Source organism: Fragaria vesca, linkage group LG2, assembly GCF_000184155.1.
Source record: "Fragaria vesca subsp. vesca linkage group LG2, FraVesHawaii_1.0, whole genome shotgun sequence".
Lineage (NCBI taxonomy): Eukaryota > Viridiplantae > Streptophyta > Magnoliopsida > Rosales > Rosaceae > Fragaria > Fragaria vesca.
Window position 1 is genome coordinate 18,902,372 of NC_020492.1, and position 15,425 is coordinate 18,917,796.

The window sequence follows — 15,425 nt, forward strand, 5'->3', positions numbered from 1 at the left end:
AACACCAAATTTCTTGAACATAAGGGGAAGCCAAAACGGCGGTAAGTTAATTTCTTGTTCAAATCATATTATAATCATTAGCAAAACTGGGGTTTGGGTTCGCAGCTTCACCCTAGGAGTCGCAACTTTGATTATGAAATGAATCTTATAGTCTTTCTATGTCCAGGAATTGTCAGAAGCCTTTGTCACACCCTGCAGCTAAGTCGTGTTCGGAATTCGATATTTGATGGAGTTGGATAGAATTAGCGACATGCCAAGTGATGTTAGAGTAAAGATATCGTCAAGTTTGCCAATTAGGGATGCAGTGAGGACGAGTGTTTTATCAACTAACTGGAGGTACATATCGGCTATGCTACCACATCTGGTTTTTTATGCCCATTCTATCTCAACTCTGCCACAAAAATTTGCGAATGCTGTTGATCATGTTCTCTTAAGTCACATTGGCCCTGTATACAAGTTCAAGCTTGCTCCAAAACATATATGTGTTAGAGATTTTGATCGGTGGATACTGTATGTCTCTAGAAACTCCATCAAAGAGTTCATACTTGAAATCTTGGGACAGCCGTACTATAAGCTGCCTTCATCTATGTTTCTGTGTCGAGATTTGACTCATTTAGAGTTGCATAAATGTTTGCTACAACCGCCGTCCACATTCACAGGCTTCAAAAGTTTGAAAACCCTAAAAATTGTTTGGGTTAGGCTGACGGGTGATGCGCTTCAAAACATGATTGCTCACTGTCCTCTACTTGAGCGGTTGGTTGTGGAGGATTGTGATGATTTCAACCAGCTCAATATCAATGCACCAAGTCTCCAGGTTCTTCGCTTTATTGGTGGGTTTAAGTACATTAATTTATTGAATACATCAAATATCGTTGATGTTTATATTGAGCTATATCAGTTTGCTTGCAAATCTAGTAATCTGCTCAGGTTTTTTGCTCAACTTCCCAATATTCACCGTCTTTGCATGAAGGCCAAATTTACAAAGTATTTAGCTGATAGCTGCTTGCCGCTGGAAAAGCTGCCGAAACCATGTTCACCTCTACAATTTCTTTCTTTAAGGATCGGGACTGATTATGATAAGGACATTCTTCTTTGCATTCTGAGAATGTGCCCTGCTCTGGAAGAATTAGAAGTTTTCGCTTCTAATTATAAAGCCATAGGGGGAAAAGTGAACTCTTGGGTTGATGAACATCATAGTTGCTCGAACACTCAGCTTGGACGTGTGAAAATACACTGCAGCTTCCCTGAGGTTGATGGTGCACTGGAATTGATAAGATTTCTGCTTTTAAGTTCACCAGCGCTTGAGACAATGACTCTATGTACCACCGCTCTGCATCCTTTTGTTAGTTATAATCTAGCTACAAAGTTGCTAGGATTATGGCGTGCATCACTGAATTTAGAGATGATTCTAAATGACAACGTTCTTTTATTTCCGAAATATAACTATGGTACCTCTTTCTATGATGATGTAATGTCTGTCTTCTGATGCAACAATTTGAATTTGGGGATAATTATACTGTGACTAGTGTTTCATCAGTGTAGTATTTTGCTTTCAGAACTATGACTTTGGCAGATCTTTATGGGTTTATGATGTATGCCTCTTCTTGACAACAATGTTCATTCTTTCTGGCAGTAATACCTTTGCAATTATACAAAGTTGCAAGACATTAAACTTGTGCATTTTTACTATCCTGTATTAGATCAGTTCTAAAGTTTCCAGTCCTATAGCTTGTTACAGTTGACGTATCCTGCATCCTAGCAAAGTGAGTCATTGCTCTTAGAGTTGGTTAGAGGGTTTAGTTCCTCAAGCTATAAATGTGCAATTGATAAGCTTCATTGTTAGATTTCTGCAACACAGAAATCCTTATGTTTCCTTTTATCTTGTTCTTCAAGCTTAAGAATGTAGCTTGATTTTCATCTTCTTCTTCAAGTTTAAGATTTTAGCTTGATGATCTAATATTAGTTTTATCATATTAGACAAAAATGAAGAGATTTGGTTCATTGTTCCGCATTTGATCCCATCTGATGATTCTGATCGAATATTTTGTAGTACAGACTTACATAAAGGGTAAAGATGCTACTTTATTTTTTTGGTAGGAATCAAACTCTTCAAAATCAAACTCCAAAAACTCGTCTCCTGATTATTTCATTTCAATCCCACCATAACTAAACGAGTTTGATTCATAACAATGACACATGTCGACAATACATAACGCAAAGCTCACAAATTTTTTTTTATTGCTAGAATCAGTAGAATGAAGCGAATTTAGATAAAACAAGCTACAAAGGGAATACAGATATATAGATGGTGCAGACCCGTTATAATATCCCTCAGGGATACGATGTCCCTCAGGTAAGTAGAAATATGGCTTCTTAATCTCCTTCAAGTTGTAGAGCTCAGATGTTGCATTGTCGATGGCACAACTACTAGTCAAGTATACACGTACACCCAAACACATCCAAGTACTCAAGTTTCCGACACCCAGCAGATATCAAACCAAGCCCTTTAGACGTTACCTCAGAGAACAATAGTTCAAGGTGCTTCAGATTCGGCATGGATTTCCCAATTGCATCAGCTTCTGAATCTCTATCTTGAGGCCTATTAGTATCTAAATACTCGATCATAAGGAACTACCCCAGCTTCTTTAAAACAACCTAGAAAGTTAACAGCATTAACGATTGATAGATTATGGCAACTCCCCCGATCAACAATAGAATCTCGTGAGATATTCCATGGTAGTAGCTGATGTCAAGTTTCTTGATCACGGGGCACCAATGTGCTATGTGAGCCATGGATGCATCAGTCACATTCGGGCAGCACTTGATCGAAAGGACCTCAGGATTAGGGCACCTGTCAGCGGTTCCTCGTAGCACCTTTCATGAATTTCTTTAAAAAGAATTAACCTGAAGCCATTGGTTCCTCGTAGAAAAAATAAAGCTTTTTTCGCTTTAAATAAACCGGTGGTCCAGACTGTGTGGCCCATAATCATTTGCGGATACGAATATGACCCGCTTCGTGGGTTATGTATCCAGGTCCCGAGCTACTCACGTGCCTTCTCACGTGTTGTTCCGCTTTAGAGTAAAAAGATATAGCAGAACAGCCAGAACTAGGGTTTGGATCCCATTCTGACCTCATTCAACTTTTCGCAAAGAGTTTGGCTTCGATCTTCAATCCCAGATTTCTGAAGACAAGGGAAGAAAAAACGATGGTAAGTTAATTTCTTGTTCAGATTCATATTATCTTCTCTGGCAGATCAAACTAGGGTTTAGCTCAGGAAGCTTTTTGATTTTGTTTTCTTGGTGTTTGTGTGTGTGTGTGTGTATATATATATATATTACTCAATTACTGTATGATATAGAAGTACTAGTTGTGATAATTGAGATTAAAGCGACTCTGGTGTGCTTAGTGTCTCTATATACACACCATAGTTTACAGCTAAATCATATCTTCGAACCTGGTTTTAGGTTGATGATTATTTTTCTTTAAATTGCTTGAATATTTCAGAAGGATAGTAAAAGAGCCAGCTCGTGTTCGGATTTGATGGAGGTGGATAGACTAAGCAACTTACCGAGCGATATTGCAGAAAAGATATTGTCACTCTTGCCGATTAGGGATGCAGTGAGGACGAGTGTTTTGTCAAGTAATTGGAGGTACAAATCTGCTATGCTACCGCATTTGGTGTTTGATGATGAGTGCATCCCAACTGATCACTATACATTTGCGAGTATAGTTGATCATGTACTCATGAGTCACATTGGCCCCATACACATGTTCAAGCTTGCTCAAGAATATTTATTGTTCAGAGATATCGATCGGTGGATACTTCATCTGTCAAGAAACTCTGTTAAAGAGTTCATACTCGAAAAACCTTGTGGAGATTACCAACCCTCCTACTTGATGCCTGCATGTATGTTTGCCTGTCAAGACTTGATACGGTTACACTTATACAAGTGTTCGCTGCAACCTCCGCCCATTCAAAGGCTTCAGAAGCTTGATAAATCTTCATCTGGAACAAGTTACTCTAGATCAAGATGTGCTTGAAAATTTGATTTGTTGTTCTATTCTTGAGAGGTTGACTTTGAAGAACTGTGTCGGTTTCCAGCTGCTCAAGATCGATGCACCAAACCTTCGATTTCTTCTCTTTCTCGGTGATGTTGAGGATATTAATATTTTAAATACCCCCAAAGTTGTTGATTCCCGGATTGTGTTGAAAGTCCAGAGAAATGGTCGTTGCAGATCTACCAATTTGCTCAAGTTTTTCGCAAAGCTTCCCCATATTCAGAGACTTAACATCAACAACTACCTCACAAAGTATTTAGCTATCGGTTCCTCGCTGAAAAAACTTCCAAATCCATGTTTGCATTTGCAATATCTTGTGTTAGGCATGTGCTATAATGATCCAGAGGATTTTTTATGTGCAGTTTATCTTCTGAAAAGTTCCCCAGCTCTGAAAATACTATGTATCTGCTATACTTCCAGCAGCTATCATTATCAGGCTGATGCCGGAAAAGTGAACTCTTGGGTTGATGAGAACCAGAGGTGCGCTTTCACTCAGCTGAGACGAGTTCACATATTTAACTTCCCTGCTGTGAAATCTGCAATAGATTTTGTCAAATTTCTAATTTTAAGTTCACCTGCACTTGAGACGATGACTATATATCAAAACAAGTCTGTACCTTCTCATGTTGATTCTGATTTAGCAAGAACGTTACTCCGGATTCGGCGCGCATCAACGAACTTAGAGATCATTCTACTTTGATGAGTCATTTGATCAGTCTACGCCGCATGCTGTTTATTGTTTTTCAGAAGTGTGACTTGTAACTCTTTTTTTTTCAGAAGTGTAACACTTTATATATGATGATCTATGTCTATTTTTTTTTCAAAAATAATGGTCATTAATTCTCGCAGTAGTAGCCTTCTAACTATCTGTGTTTATACAACTTTTGGATTCTAGTTATGTATTTGTTCAAATTTGTGAGTTTATAGTTGCTCGTAGTTTAGAATGACGTGAAGGCGGCCGCTCTAGCTCTTAAAAAATAAAAATAAAAATAAAAAAATTGCTCGTAGTTTAACTAAATTAATCATTATTCTATGTAAGAACAATATATGATCTTTGGTATTGAATTGCCGAAATAGGTTATGCAGTTGATCTCTCATTACTCCAATCGATATTTTGGCTAATCAGAAACAAACTGGCCGATTCTTCTGACTATCCAACAATAATGTGGCCGAATTCTCTGGTAGGTTCAAATATGACCCGCTTCTCAGGCACGTGCTACTCACGTGATGCCTCGTTTACATTCGGCAAAGTAAAAGAGGAAGTGATAGTGGGATCTGGGGTTGCTTGGTTTCTTTCTCTCCCACCGATTTCACTGCTACTTTCTGAAGAAGAGAGAACTGCATACAATGGTAAGTTTTGATTTCCCAGTTCTTTGTTTTTTATCTTCGTTCCAGTTCATAGATAATGATGTGGCTCAGACATTTTCTGATCAATAATCCAAGTTCGGATTTGGGTAGATCACACTAATATAATGTGTTATCATCTTCACTATATGTAGCGAGGATTACTATCATTTTTTTTCTAATGAATCCGGTCTGGTGTCTGAGAGGTACAGGGCTTAGAAAGTAGGGGTCATTTTTTAATTTTTTGTGGGGTGTAAATTACTTCATACGATTGGGTAGTTGTTTGTTGAAGATTGGAACTTTGTTTGCTTGCTATCTCCAAGTTACATTGTAGATGATTTTGTTTTTTCTTTGTTTCAAATTGGTTGAACATGTCAGGAGGGGAAAAAAGGAAAAGCCATGGAATTGGATAGAATTAGCAACCTACCAAGTGATATTACAGAAAAGATTTTGTCAGGTTTGCCAATTAAGGATGCAGTGAGGACGAGTGTTTTATCAACTAAGTGGAGGTACAGATCGGCTATGCTACCAAATCTGGTGTTTGATGCCCATTCTATCTCAACTCAGCAACAAACATTTGCGAATGCTGTTGATCATGTACTCTTAAGTCACATTGGCTCCGTCTACAAGATCAAGCTTGCTCCAATACATACATCGGTTAGAGATATTGATCGGTGGATACTTTACATGTCAAGAAACTCCATCAAAGAGTTCATACTTGAATTCTTGGGACAGTAGCACTATAAGCTAGCTGCCTTCATCTATGTTTTTGTGTCGAGATTTGACCCATTTAGAGAGTTGCTGAGATGCATGGCCGGTCTTGTGCTTGTCGAGGCCCTAGATGTAAAAATTAGAAAATAATTATCATGAAAATTTTCATTAGCATTGATTGCAATTAATTAAAATTCAAGAAATAAACATTCATAATGAAAAGAGTCAATTAGTTTCATGTTAACAAGTCAATTAAATATCAAATTGAACTCACACAAATGGAAAGAAGCATATGCTATTAGAAATAAAATCTGAAAATTGGACTATATTTATAGTAAAATATAGTAAAAAGCAGTAAAAAAATTTATTTGAATACATGTTATGTATGAAAGTTTTTAAACATGGAGGCCCCTATAATTGTGGAGGCCCTAGACACAAGCCTTGTTGGTCTTGCCTCAGGGCCGGCAGTGCTGAGATGTTCGCTACAACAGCCGTCCACATTCTCAGGCTTCAAGAGTTTGAAGAGACTAAAAGTTGTTTGTGTTAGCCTGACAGATGATGCGCTTCAAAACATGATTGTTCACTGCCCTCTACTTGAGCGGTTGACTGTGGAGCTATGTTGCACTGATACTCCACACCTATGGAGTATTGGAGTGTCTGACACTCTAGACACACTGATACCGATATGATACACCAAAATGTGTGTCCGATACGCCACGTGGCGTGTCAAAAAAAAGTTGACTTTTTAGACACGTTGACCGACATGCCACGTCAGCCTGAGACACGCCACGTCAGTGTGTATTGACTAAAAAAAAAAAAAGTCTAAAACCTAATCGAAGAGGAAGCCGCTTCCACTTTAACGAAGCCGCATAGAAGAGGAACGACAAAAAAGGAAACCGATAAACGACGTCGCTGTTCTCTGTCACTGCATCATTTTATCTATCAAGGATAAAGGATGATGCCAATGCATGCGTGCCTTGCTCTTCTGTATTTTGAATACCTCAATTATGGGGTTTTAGGCAGTTGGTGTTGTTATGGGGTTAGGAAAGTCGGATTTTCATTCAGTTTGATGAATGTGTTAAATTAGATAGAACTATTTGGTAATCATCCTTTAGATTAAATATTGACTCTCTTTTATGTTATTTGTTACAGTTATGCAATTGCTTAAATTTAGAACATTATTTAAGCAATGTGATGAATTTATTCATATTTAAACATTTTTTTTATTAATTAGAAATATATAAATAAGTAATTATATTTGCCGTGTCCAAGCCGTGTCGAAAATGCAGTTTTTGAGTTTTACCGTGTCGCCGTATACGTGTCCGTGTCCGTGCAACATAGCTGTGGAGTGTTGTGATGATTTCAGCCAACTCAATATCAATGCACCAAATCTCCAAGTGTTTCGCTTTAAAGGTAATTTTGAGGACATCAATATATTGAATACCACAAATCTCGTTGATGTTTCCATTAGGCTAGATAAGTCTGTCCAAAGACCTAGTAACCTGCTCAGGTTTTTTGCTCAACTTCCCAATATTCACCGACTTTACATGAATTCCAAATTTGCAAAGTATTTGGTTGGTGACTCCTTGCCGGGAAAGCTCTCTAAACAATGTTTACATCTGTAATTTCTTAGGATATTAAGGATATTACAATAATTATCCTTTGCCTTATGAGAAACTTCCCAGCTGTGGAAGAATTATAAGTTTTTGCCTTTGGTCCCCGAACATATGAGGCTGAAGTGGGAAAAGTTAACTCTTTGCTTGATGACAACAAGAGTTTCTTTTTCACTCGGCTGCGACATGTGAAACTACGCTGCTACTTTACTGTTGACGGTGCACTAGAATTGATCAGACTTCTGCTTTTAAGTTCACCTTCCCTAGAGACAATGACAGTATGTAAACAGCCCAGCGTTTCTGTTGATGGTTATGATCTAGCAAAAAGGTTGCTCCGATTTAAGCGTGCACATCACCTAATTAAGAATTCGTTCTAACTGATTCTGTCACATCCCGACCTTTAAATTTTTACCTTATTTACTAGCTTAGTTATAATAAAAATTTTACCGTCTTCGTCAATAAATTATGGTATAATTGGTCCCTAAAGGGGTTTTGAGGGATGATTATTTCGGAGAATTATTCGTAGAAGAAAAAATTTGACGACCGTAAAAATAGTAAATTTTAGCTAATAAAAGGTAATTTTTATTAGGGTATTATTTTTCGGAGTGTTTTATTTTGGAGTAAATGTGGGTATTTAGGTTTTGGACCGGTTGGGTGAGGCCCAAACCCATTTCTCCTCTCTCTCTCTCTTCTTCTCTCCCTCCCGACTTCTCTCCCGATTCTTCTCCCTTCGCCGGCGTTCTCTGCCACGGCCTGCTGCCGTCCGGCTACCATCCGTCGCCGCACCGGTCCCGTTCAGTCGGCCATCAACCCAGCCACCTCCCTGGACCGGTGACAGCCTCCCTAGCACCGCCGTGAGAGAGAAATGACTCCTTGAACCTCCGGCTGTCCAAAGCTCTTCTTCGCCGGAACTTCCTCCTCCGGTCACCAATCCGGGCAAGCCTTATATGGTTTTGAAGGTCTCCAACCCAGTTGCCTTGCCCTAGAAGGACTCGGTTCAGTTTGCTTCAGGTAAGGAGAATCGATGAGTGGAAGCTCTAGGGCTTTTTGTGTTGTTTTGCTCGATTGCCCTAGTTAGGCTTGGAATTGATGTTTGTGCTAGTTAGGAAAGTTGTAGAGGGGGTTGAGAGGAAGATGCTGTTAAAATTTGATGAGCATTGGAGGTTGCCGGAATCGGCCTCCGGCCGCCGCTACCGGCGGGGCTGGCGCCTCCGCCGCCGCTGCCGGTTAGGAGATTTTAATGTTTTTAAATTTAGAATATTAAGGGTAGTTTATTGAAGTGAATTATGGAATTTTTGGATGAGTTTTGGATAGGTTTGTGAATTTCCGAAGTTTGATATTTTTGGCGGTTATTTAATGTAGATTCCGGCCGAAGGATTTAAGCCATTAATCTGTGGAAGGTTGAATTAAGGCTGTCGGTGTGTTTATTGAAATTTGGGCCATTTTGGGGTTATGAAGGGCGAAGTTGGGCAATGATGAGTGTGTGGGAGGCTCACGTTTAATTTTTGCCCATTTTGTTTAATTATTGGATTTTTAGTTGGGAAATTAATTATATGTTTGAATCAGGACATGAGGAGGCTCGAGTGGAAGAGGCCTCGGATCGACGTCAGACTTAGGCCTAAAGTTATGAGTGGACTTTTGTTTTAAAATATATGCATGCGGTGATTCTACATTAAATGATTGATTTTATTGAATATCAATTTGTGGAATTGTTTATTTTCGCGTAGTCATTTTCAGAAGTAAATTTTCTCATTTTTAATGGCTATCGTGTTATTTGGAAAGTTACCGAAAATGAGATTTTCGGTAGAGTCGTGTGCGCATTACTTTTTATGATAATTGGCAATTTTCATTATTGTTAGAGAATAACCGAAATTGAGAATTTCGATTTCGGTGAGTATATATATATATATATATCCATATTTGGATGATTATGAGAATAATATGTATATGAAGAAATACTAGCTAGCTATACGTGCTTTTCCACCATACTGAGGTAAAAATTCCATTATGGTGCGACGTGAGCGTTAGACGCAATCGTCGTAGCCCTATATAAATATAATAATTTATATAGGGGATATGCGCATATATATTTATACACCGTCTTTTCCACCATAATGAGATAAAATGCCATTATAGTGCGACGTGAGCGTTAGACGCAAGCGTCGTAGCCTTGTGTGAATTTTCTATTTGTCTTTGTTGTTTCAAGAAAATTCATACAAGGGATATGACGAGTGTAATACATACATATTTTATTTTAGCCTGAGAAGCTGTATTTTATTGAGCTTTGGAGACTGGCCGGAGCTAGTCATGAAATTGCCAGTTTTTGTGTTGAGCGTTTTTGAGCTGTCGCATGCAGTGTATTTTCTATGGAAATGTAAATTGGGAAAGCATAAATATTTTCATTAAATTTATGTTTTTGTCCACTCACTCTAACGGTTTCAAATGTTTTCCCCTGGGCCTTTCGTTTTAAAATGCCCAGTTGCAGGATTGCATAGTTGAGGTCGGGCGTACATGGGGATGAGGCATAGTCATCATATAGCTTCCGCTTGTTAATTTATCATGTTTCCTTTCTTCCTGTTAGTGTTGCTCTGAACCTATAAATGGTTTGATATGAGATTTGTGTAGATATTTAAATAATTGGGAGATGTTGTGATTTGGGGGAGCATGAAGGCTCCAGGAGTTTAAGGTTGGATTTGGTTTATCAGAAGTGTATGCATGTATTATTAGGAATGGTTGTCCATTTTTAAAGAAGGTTATGCCGATTTTTCGGTAAACTTTCCTTGGAGGTGGTCCCCGCATAATTTACTTCGGGTTTCAGGGTGAAATTTGGGGTGGGTCCTGACAGATAATTCTGCTGTGTAGTACTTTGATGTATGTCTGTCTTTTGAAAACAATTTGAATCGAATTATGGGATAATTCTACTGTGAGAAGTATTTCATCATCAGTATAGTATGTCGGTTTCAGAAATGTGACTTTTGTTCAACTCTTCATGATGATGTATGCTTGTTCTTCACAACAATGTTTCATGTTTGGTAGTAATACCTTTGCAATTAATCGTGTTTATACTAAGTACATAGTAAGACATTAAACTTCGTTGATCTATGTTTCCAGTCTAGAAAACAAAACGAATGCTTCAAACGGCTCATGAAAATAATGAGTTACCTGAAGCCTTTAGATAGGAAATTATTTAGTGAGAAAGAGACGACAACCGCTTTTACCGATTTTAATTGGACTCAAAATTATTGGCCCAATATGTGTGGCGGATATGTGTATATATGACCCACATTCCCTGGTAACACAGAATTAGGGTTTTGGCTTCCCTCGCTCTGATTTTAACTCCAATATTTCCGAACAAAACCGAAGTGATAACGATGGTATGTGTTTCTTAATGTTTTCATTTCCGTTCCTTGTATACGGTTGATAGCAACATAGATGATACACTGATCAAGAATGAAGTGTGTGTGTGTGTGCGATTTTGAATTTTTTATTGTGTTCTTCTCATGCTAGATTACATTCGTTATATCATTTGCTCAAATGAATTGAAGTATTAGAGATACAGGCTTACAACGGATCCCCTTTGGTAGCAACACAAGATTATATATATAGGTTGCTGTCTCTTTTGGAATATGACTAGTTTAGTTGCCAACTGTATGAGATTAATGGGTGATTTGTTTTGTTCTTTGAATTACTTGAATATCTCAGAAGAAAAGGAAAAGGATCAAGTCCTGTCGGAAGAAGGAGATGGAGCTGGATAGGATCAGCAGCCTACCAAGTGATGTTATAGAAAATATACTGTCACATCTGCCGATTAGGGTTGCAGCAAGGACAAGTGTTTTGTCAAGCAAGTGGAGGTACCAATTTGCTAAGCTTCAACATCTTGGGTTTGGTTGTTTGTGCCGCTCGAACATTGTTGATCATGTACTCCTAAATCACATTGGCCCCATCAGCAAGTTTCGGCTTGTTCAAGGACGTGTAGACACTGCAGATATTGATCGCTGGGTGCTTCACCTGTCAAGGCACCCGCTCAAAGAGTTCATACTACTAATTTGGGTTTTTCAAGAGCGACGCTATGACATTCCGTCATGCATATTTTCATGTCAAGATATGATTCATTTGAGGTTGAGTTCTTGTTTGTTAAAACCTCCCTCTACATTCAAAGGGTTTAGGAGTTTGAAGAGCCTTGCATTTACAAACATTACCATGGCGCAAGATGTGTTCGAACGTTTGATTTGTGCTCCACTGCTTGAGAGATTGACTTTGAGGTACTGTGACGGATTCAGCCAACTCAAGATTGATGCACCAAATCTCCAGTTTCTTGATGTTGGAGGTTCCTATGAGGATGTGAGTATTGTGAACATGTTCAATGTTGCTGATGTTTCCATTTGTTTCAGCGAAAGAGGTACTCCTAGCAGTTCTGGCAGTTTGATCAAATTTTTTGATGATCTCCCTCGTCTTCAGAGGCTCCAGATTAACTGGAACTTTTTCAAGTATTTATTGGCTGGTGGTGCCTTGCTAGATAAGCTTCCTAATAAACCATGTCTACATCTGAAATATCTATGCTTAGATGATCTGGAAGATATTTCAACTGCTCTTTGCCTTATAAGAAGCTCGCCGGCTCTTGAAAGATTAGAAATTTCTGCTATTCATGATTACCGGTATCGACCTGATGCAGGAGCAGTGAATACTTGTTAGGATCACAACCAGAGTTGGTCATTTACCCAACTGCGACATGTGAAAATAACGGGCTTCTCCTGTGTGGAAGCTGACCTTAATTTTATCAGCTTTCTGCTTTTAAGTTCACCTATGCTTGAGACGATGACTGTTGATGCTAGGCATTATCAGCTTGATGTGGATATTGAACCTTTGGATCTAGCAAAGAAGTTGCTTCGTTTGAAGCGGGCATCAACGAATTTGGAGGTAATCTATTTAGACAAATGATATATTGACTGATATTGTTTAGTAGTTTCATTGTACTTGCTTCAGAAATACGATTTTTTTTTTTTTTGAATCAAATAAACAATTCATATACAATAACAAGTCTATTATGAGTCGAATTCGCGACCGACCAAACTAGACTAAATGATATTAGGTAGAAATGCGACTTTAGTACTTCTCTTTACGTTTTTTTTTCTTTCTTTCTAATCTTGTTAAATGTATTAAATGTATTTAACGAATGCAATGTACCTGATTAATTCCCTGAATGAAAACTACATCTTTGGTTGAGTGACTGTATCAAAGCTGCTGCATGTAAGTTGTCGATCCTCTTTGGACGAATTATTTTTTTCCACAATAGCCTAATATTGCTGCACTGGACGACTTTCATATCCTGTTGAAAGTTGGCAATCCTATTCAATAAAATTAGGACCATTCTTAAAAACAACAAGCCTCTTTTAATGAGAATTCGAAGGTGCCAACAGATTAAGGTGTCTTAAGGACACGCGCAAGGCATGCGCAAGGTAAGAACAACTGAGCTTAAATGAGGCTTTGATTTTCAACGAAACTGATTTGTGTCTTTCCTGTGCTGGATAGCATTATGGAAATGCATATAGTGATTCAATTAATTCCATATAAGGATCACCATCTCTGTATATAACCATATCCTGAGTAAGTGCTCCCCTAGACGAAGACTCTTTTTCATATCATAGGAATTGGGAATGGCTACACCAGCAGATCAAGCCGCCTACAAGGATGTCATCCCCCTCGACTTTGGCTCAGTCAAGACATTACCTGACTCATTTGTGTGGCCTGAATCCGATGACTTCTATTCAGGTACCGACCAGCCTTGTATTCCAGTCATCAACCTCATGGATCCGAATGCGTCACAACTAATTATCCAGGCATGTGAGACATGGGGGGTTTTCCAGTTGATAGGTCATGGGATTCCTCAAAAGCTTGTGGAGGATATGGAGTCTCAGACTCATAGGTTGTTTGCTCTCCCAGCTGACCAAAAATTGAAGACATTGCGGACTCCCGGCAAGGCCATTATCGGATACGGTAACCCGCCGTTCCAGGCCCGGCTTTCCCGTAAACTGTGGCAGGAAGGGTTTACTATCATGGGGTATCCAGTTGATCAGGCTAGGGTGCTTTGGCCTCATGATTATCAAGGGGTTTGGTAAGTTTTAAAAGACCAAGAGCTGCAATGCATGTCAAAACATAATAATTAATCACTCTGTAAGTTTTTTTTTTTTTTTTTTCGGTAGAATAAGAAGTTTATATTTTGTTACAAGAAGAATTGATGTTAATTACAATGAATTGGTTGGTTTAGATTTTTGATGTTTTGCTTCAGTAAATCTTAGTGGATTTTGTCAATCGCGTCATCATCTAGTTTTATACATTATGGAAATTGCTGGTTTTATATTTCAATATCTCTGCATGTTGTTGTTAATTATCTTTTAGACACCCGATTACATTTTTCATCAATTAAGAGTGTGAGCTTCGGAAGAATTTCAAGTTCCTCGAGCGAAAAATAAACTTGTACGTCCTGTGTTTGCAGTGATACAATGGATGAATATCAGAAGCAAGTGAAGGCTTTAGCAGAGCAACTAATTCGCATCGTCTTCAAATTCTTGAGCATTTCTCAAGAAGAAGTGGATTGGTTTGATGATCCAACTAATATGTGTCCTTCTGCTTTTCAGCTAAATTCTTATCCCCCTTGCCCTGACCCGACTCAAGCTTTAGGTCTACCACCACACACGGACGGTTCCTTGTTTACCATACTCCACTCCCGAACCGAGGGTCTTCAAGTCTTCAAAGAAGGAGTTGGGTGGATTACTGTGCAGCCCAATCCTGAAGCATTCATTGTGAATCTTGGTGATGTACTCCACATAATGTCCAATGGTCGATTTGTTAGTGTTCTTCATCGAGCCGCGGTGATCCAAAAAGACCATCGGATCTCTGCCGCCTATTTCTATTGGCCCCCAATGGACTTCACCATCTCTCCCATCCTCTCTAAGAACTCTGCTGACTCCGAACAAGTTCCTAAGTATCGTTCGGTCACATTGAAGGAGTATCATGTCATAAAGACTAAGCATTGTCAAGATACTCTTTCTGTTATTAGAATTTAAATTCTATGATAGAACTTTTATTTACAAGAAAGGTGCGGCGCGCTGCACTTTTTAGTCTTGAAAATTGAAACCGTTGAATGTAAAGGGGGGACTTTGATCCTAAAACCCTAATTACAATATATATGCATCTAGAGAATGTTCTAAAATGATATCCTAAATTTTAGATTCAAATAAAATCATTCATTAGCTTCTTTATATTGTTAGTACTTTTTTCAAAATTATAAGTGCTCTATACATTTTTCTTTGAGGGTGCACTATAATACCCGTACTGTTGACGGTGCACTAGAATTGATCAGACTTCTTCTTTTAAGTTCACCTGCCCTTGAGACAATGACAGTATATAATCACCCCAGCATATCTCTTGATGGTAATGATCTAGCAAAAACGTTGCTCCGATTTAAGCGATCGAGCGCACTTAATTTAGAATTTGTTCTAGCTGATTTTGATATGTTGTATTGTGATTTCAGAATAAGAGTTTGGCACAACTCTTTATGATGATGTATGTCTGTTGAAAACAATTTGAATTTAGGGATAAATTCTACTGTGAGAAGTATGTCAAGACTAGAGAAGATCGTTTCATTTTTCAGTGAAAATAAAGTGTCAAACAATGCTCATACCTCAGTGGAGAGGCCG

At 38.5% G+C, this 15,425-nt stretch overlaps 3 protein-coding genes across 3 annotated transcripts; all 3 read left to right on the top strand.

The window, feature by feature from the left end:
- The first annotated feature begins 250 nt into the window (after positions 1 to 250).
- On the top strand, positions 251 to 1,486 carry LOC101302810 (F-box/FBD/LRR-repeat protein At1g13570-like). Its single transcript, XM_004292655.1, has one exon. It carries the CDS (start codon positions 251 to 253, stop codon positions 1,484 to 1,486), a length of 1,236 nt encoding a protein of 411 aa, XP_004292703.1.
- A 9,983-nt stretch (positions 1,487 to 11,469) lies between these two features.
- On the top strand, positions 11,470 to 12,666 carry LOC101303091 (F-box/FBD/LRR-repeat protein At1g13570-like). Its single transcript, XM_004292656.1, has 2 exons — positions 11,470 to 12,383; positions 12,435 to 12,666. The coding sequence occupies exons 1-2, from the start codon at positions 11,470 to 11,472 to the stop codon at positions 12,664 to 12,666; spliced, it is 1,146 nt and encodes a 381-aa protein (XP_004292704.1).
- Positions 12,667 to 13,304: 638 nt separating this feature from the next.
- LOC101309023 (gibberellin 3-beta-dioxygenase 1-like) lies at positions 13,305 to 14,891 on the top strand. The gene is made up of 2 exons (XM_004290830.1): positions 13,305 to 13,840; positions 14,222 to 14,891. Exons 1-2 carry the CDS (start codon positions 13,383 to 13,385, stop codon positions 14,790 to 14,792), a joined length of 1,029 nt encoding a protein of 342 aa, XP_004290878.1. The 5' UTR covers positions 13,305 to 13,382; the 3' UTR covers positions 14,793 to 14,891.
- Positions 14,892 to 15,425: the final 534 nt, after the last annotated feature.

Excerpts from the sequence above, each read along its gene's own strand:
- LOC101302810 (XM_004292655.1), top strand. The coding sequence starts at position 251 with ATGCCAAGTGATGTTAGAGTAAAGATATCGTCAAGTTTGCCAATTAGG.
- LOC101303091 (XM_004292656.1), top strand. The coding sequence starts at position 11,470 with ATGGAGCTGGATAGGATCAGCAGCCTACCAAGTGATGTTATAGAAAAT. Across the intron at positions 12,384-12,434 it reads TCTGCTATTCATGATTACCG|TTGGTCATTTACCCAACTGC; the intron begins GTATCGACCTGA and ends TCACAACCAGAG.
- LOC101309023 (XM_004290830.1), top strand. The coding sequence starts at position 13,383 with ATGGCTACACCAGCAGATCAAGCCGCCTACAAGGATGTCATCCCCCTC. Across the intron at positions 13,841-14,221 it reads CATGATTATCAAGGGGTTTG|TGATACAATGGATGAATATC; the intron begins GTAAGTTTTAAA and ends CTGTGTTTGCAG.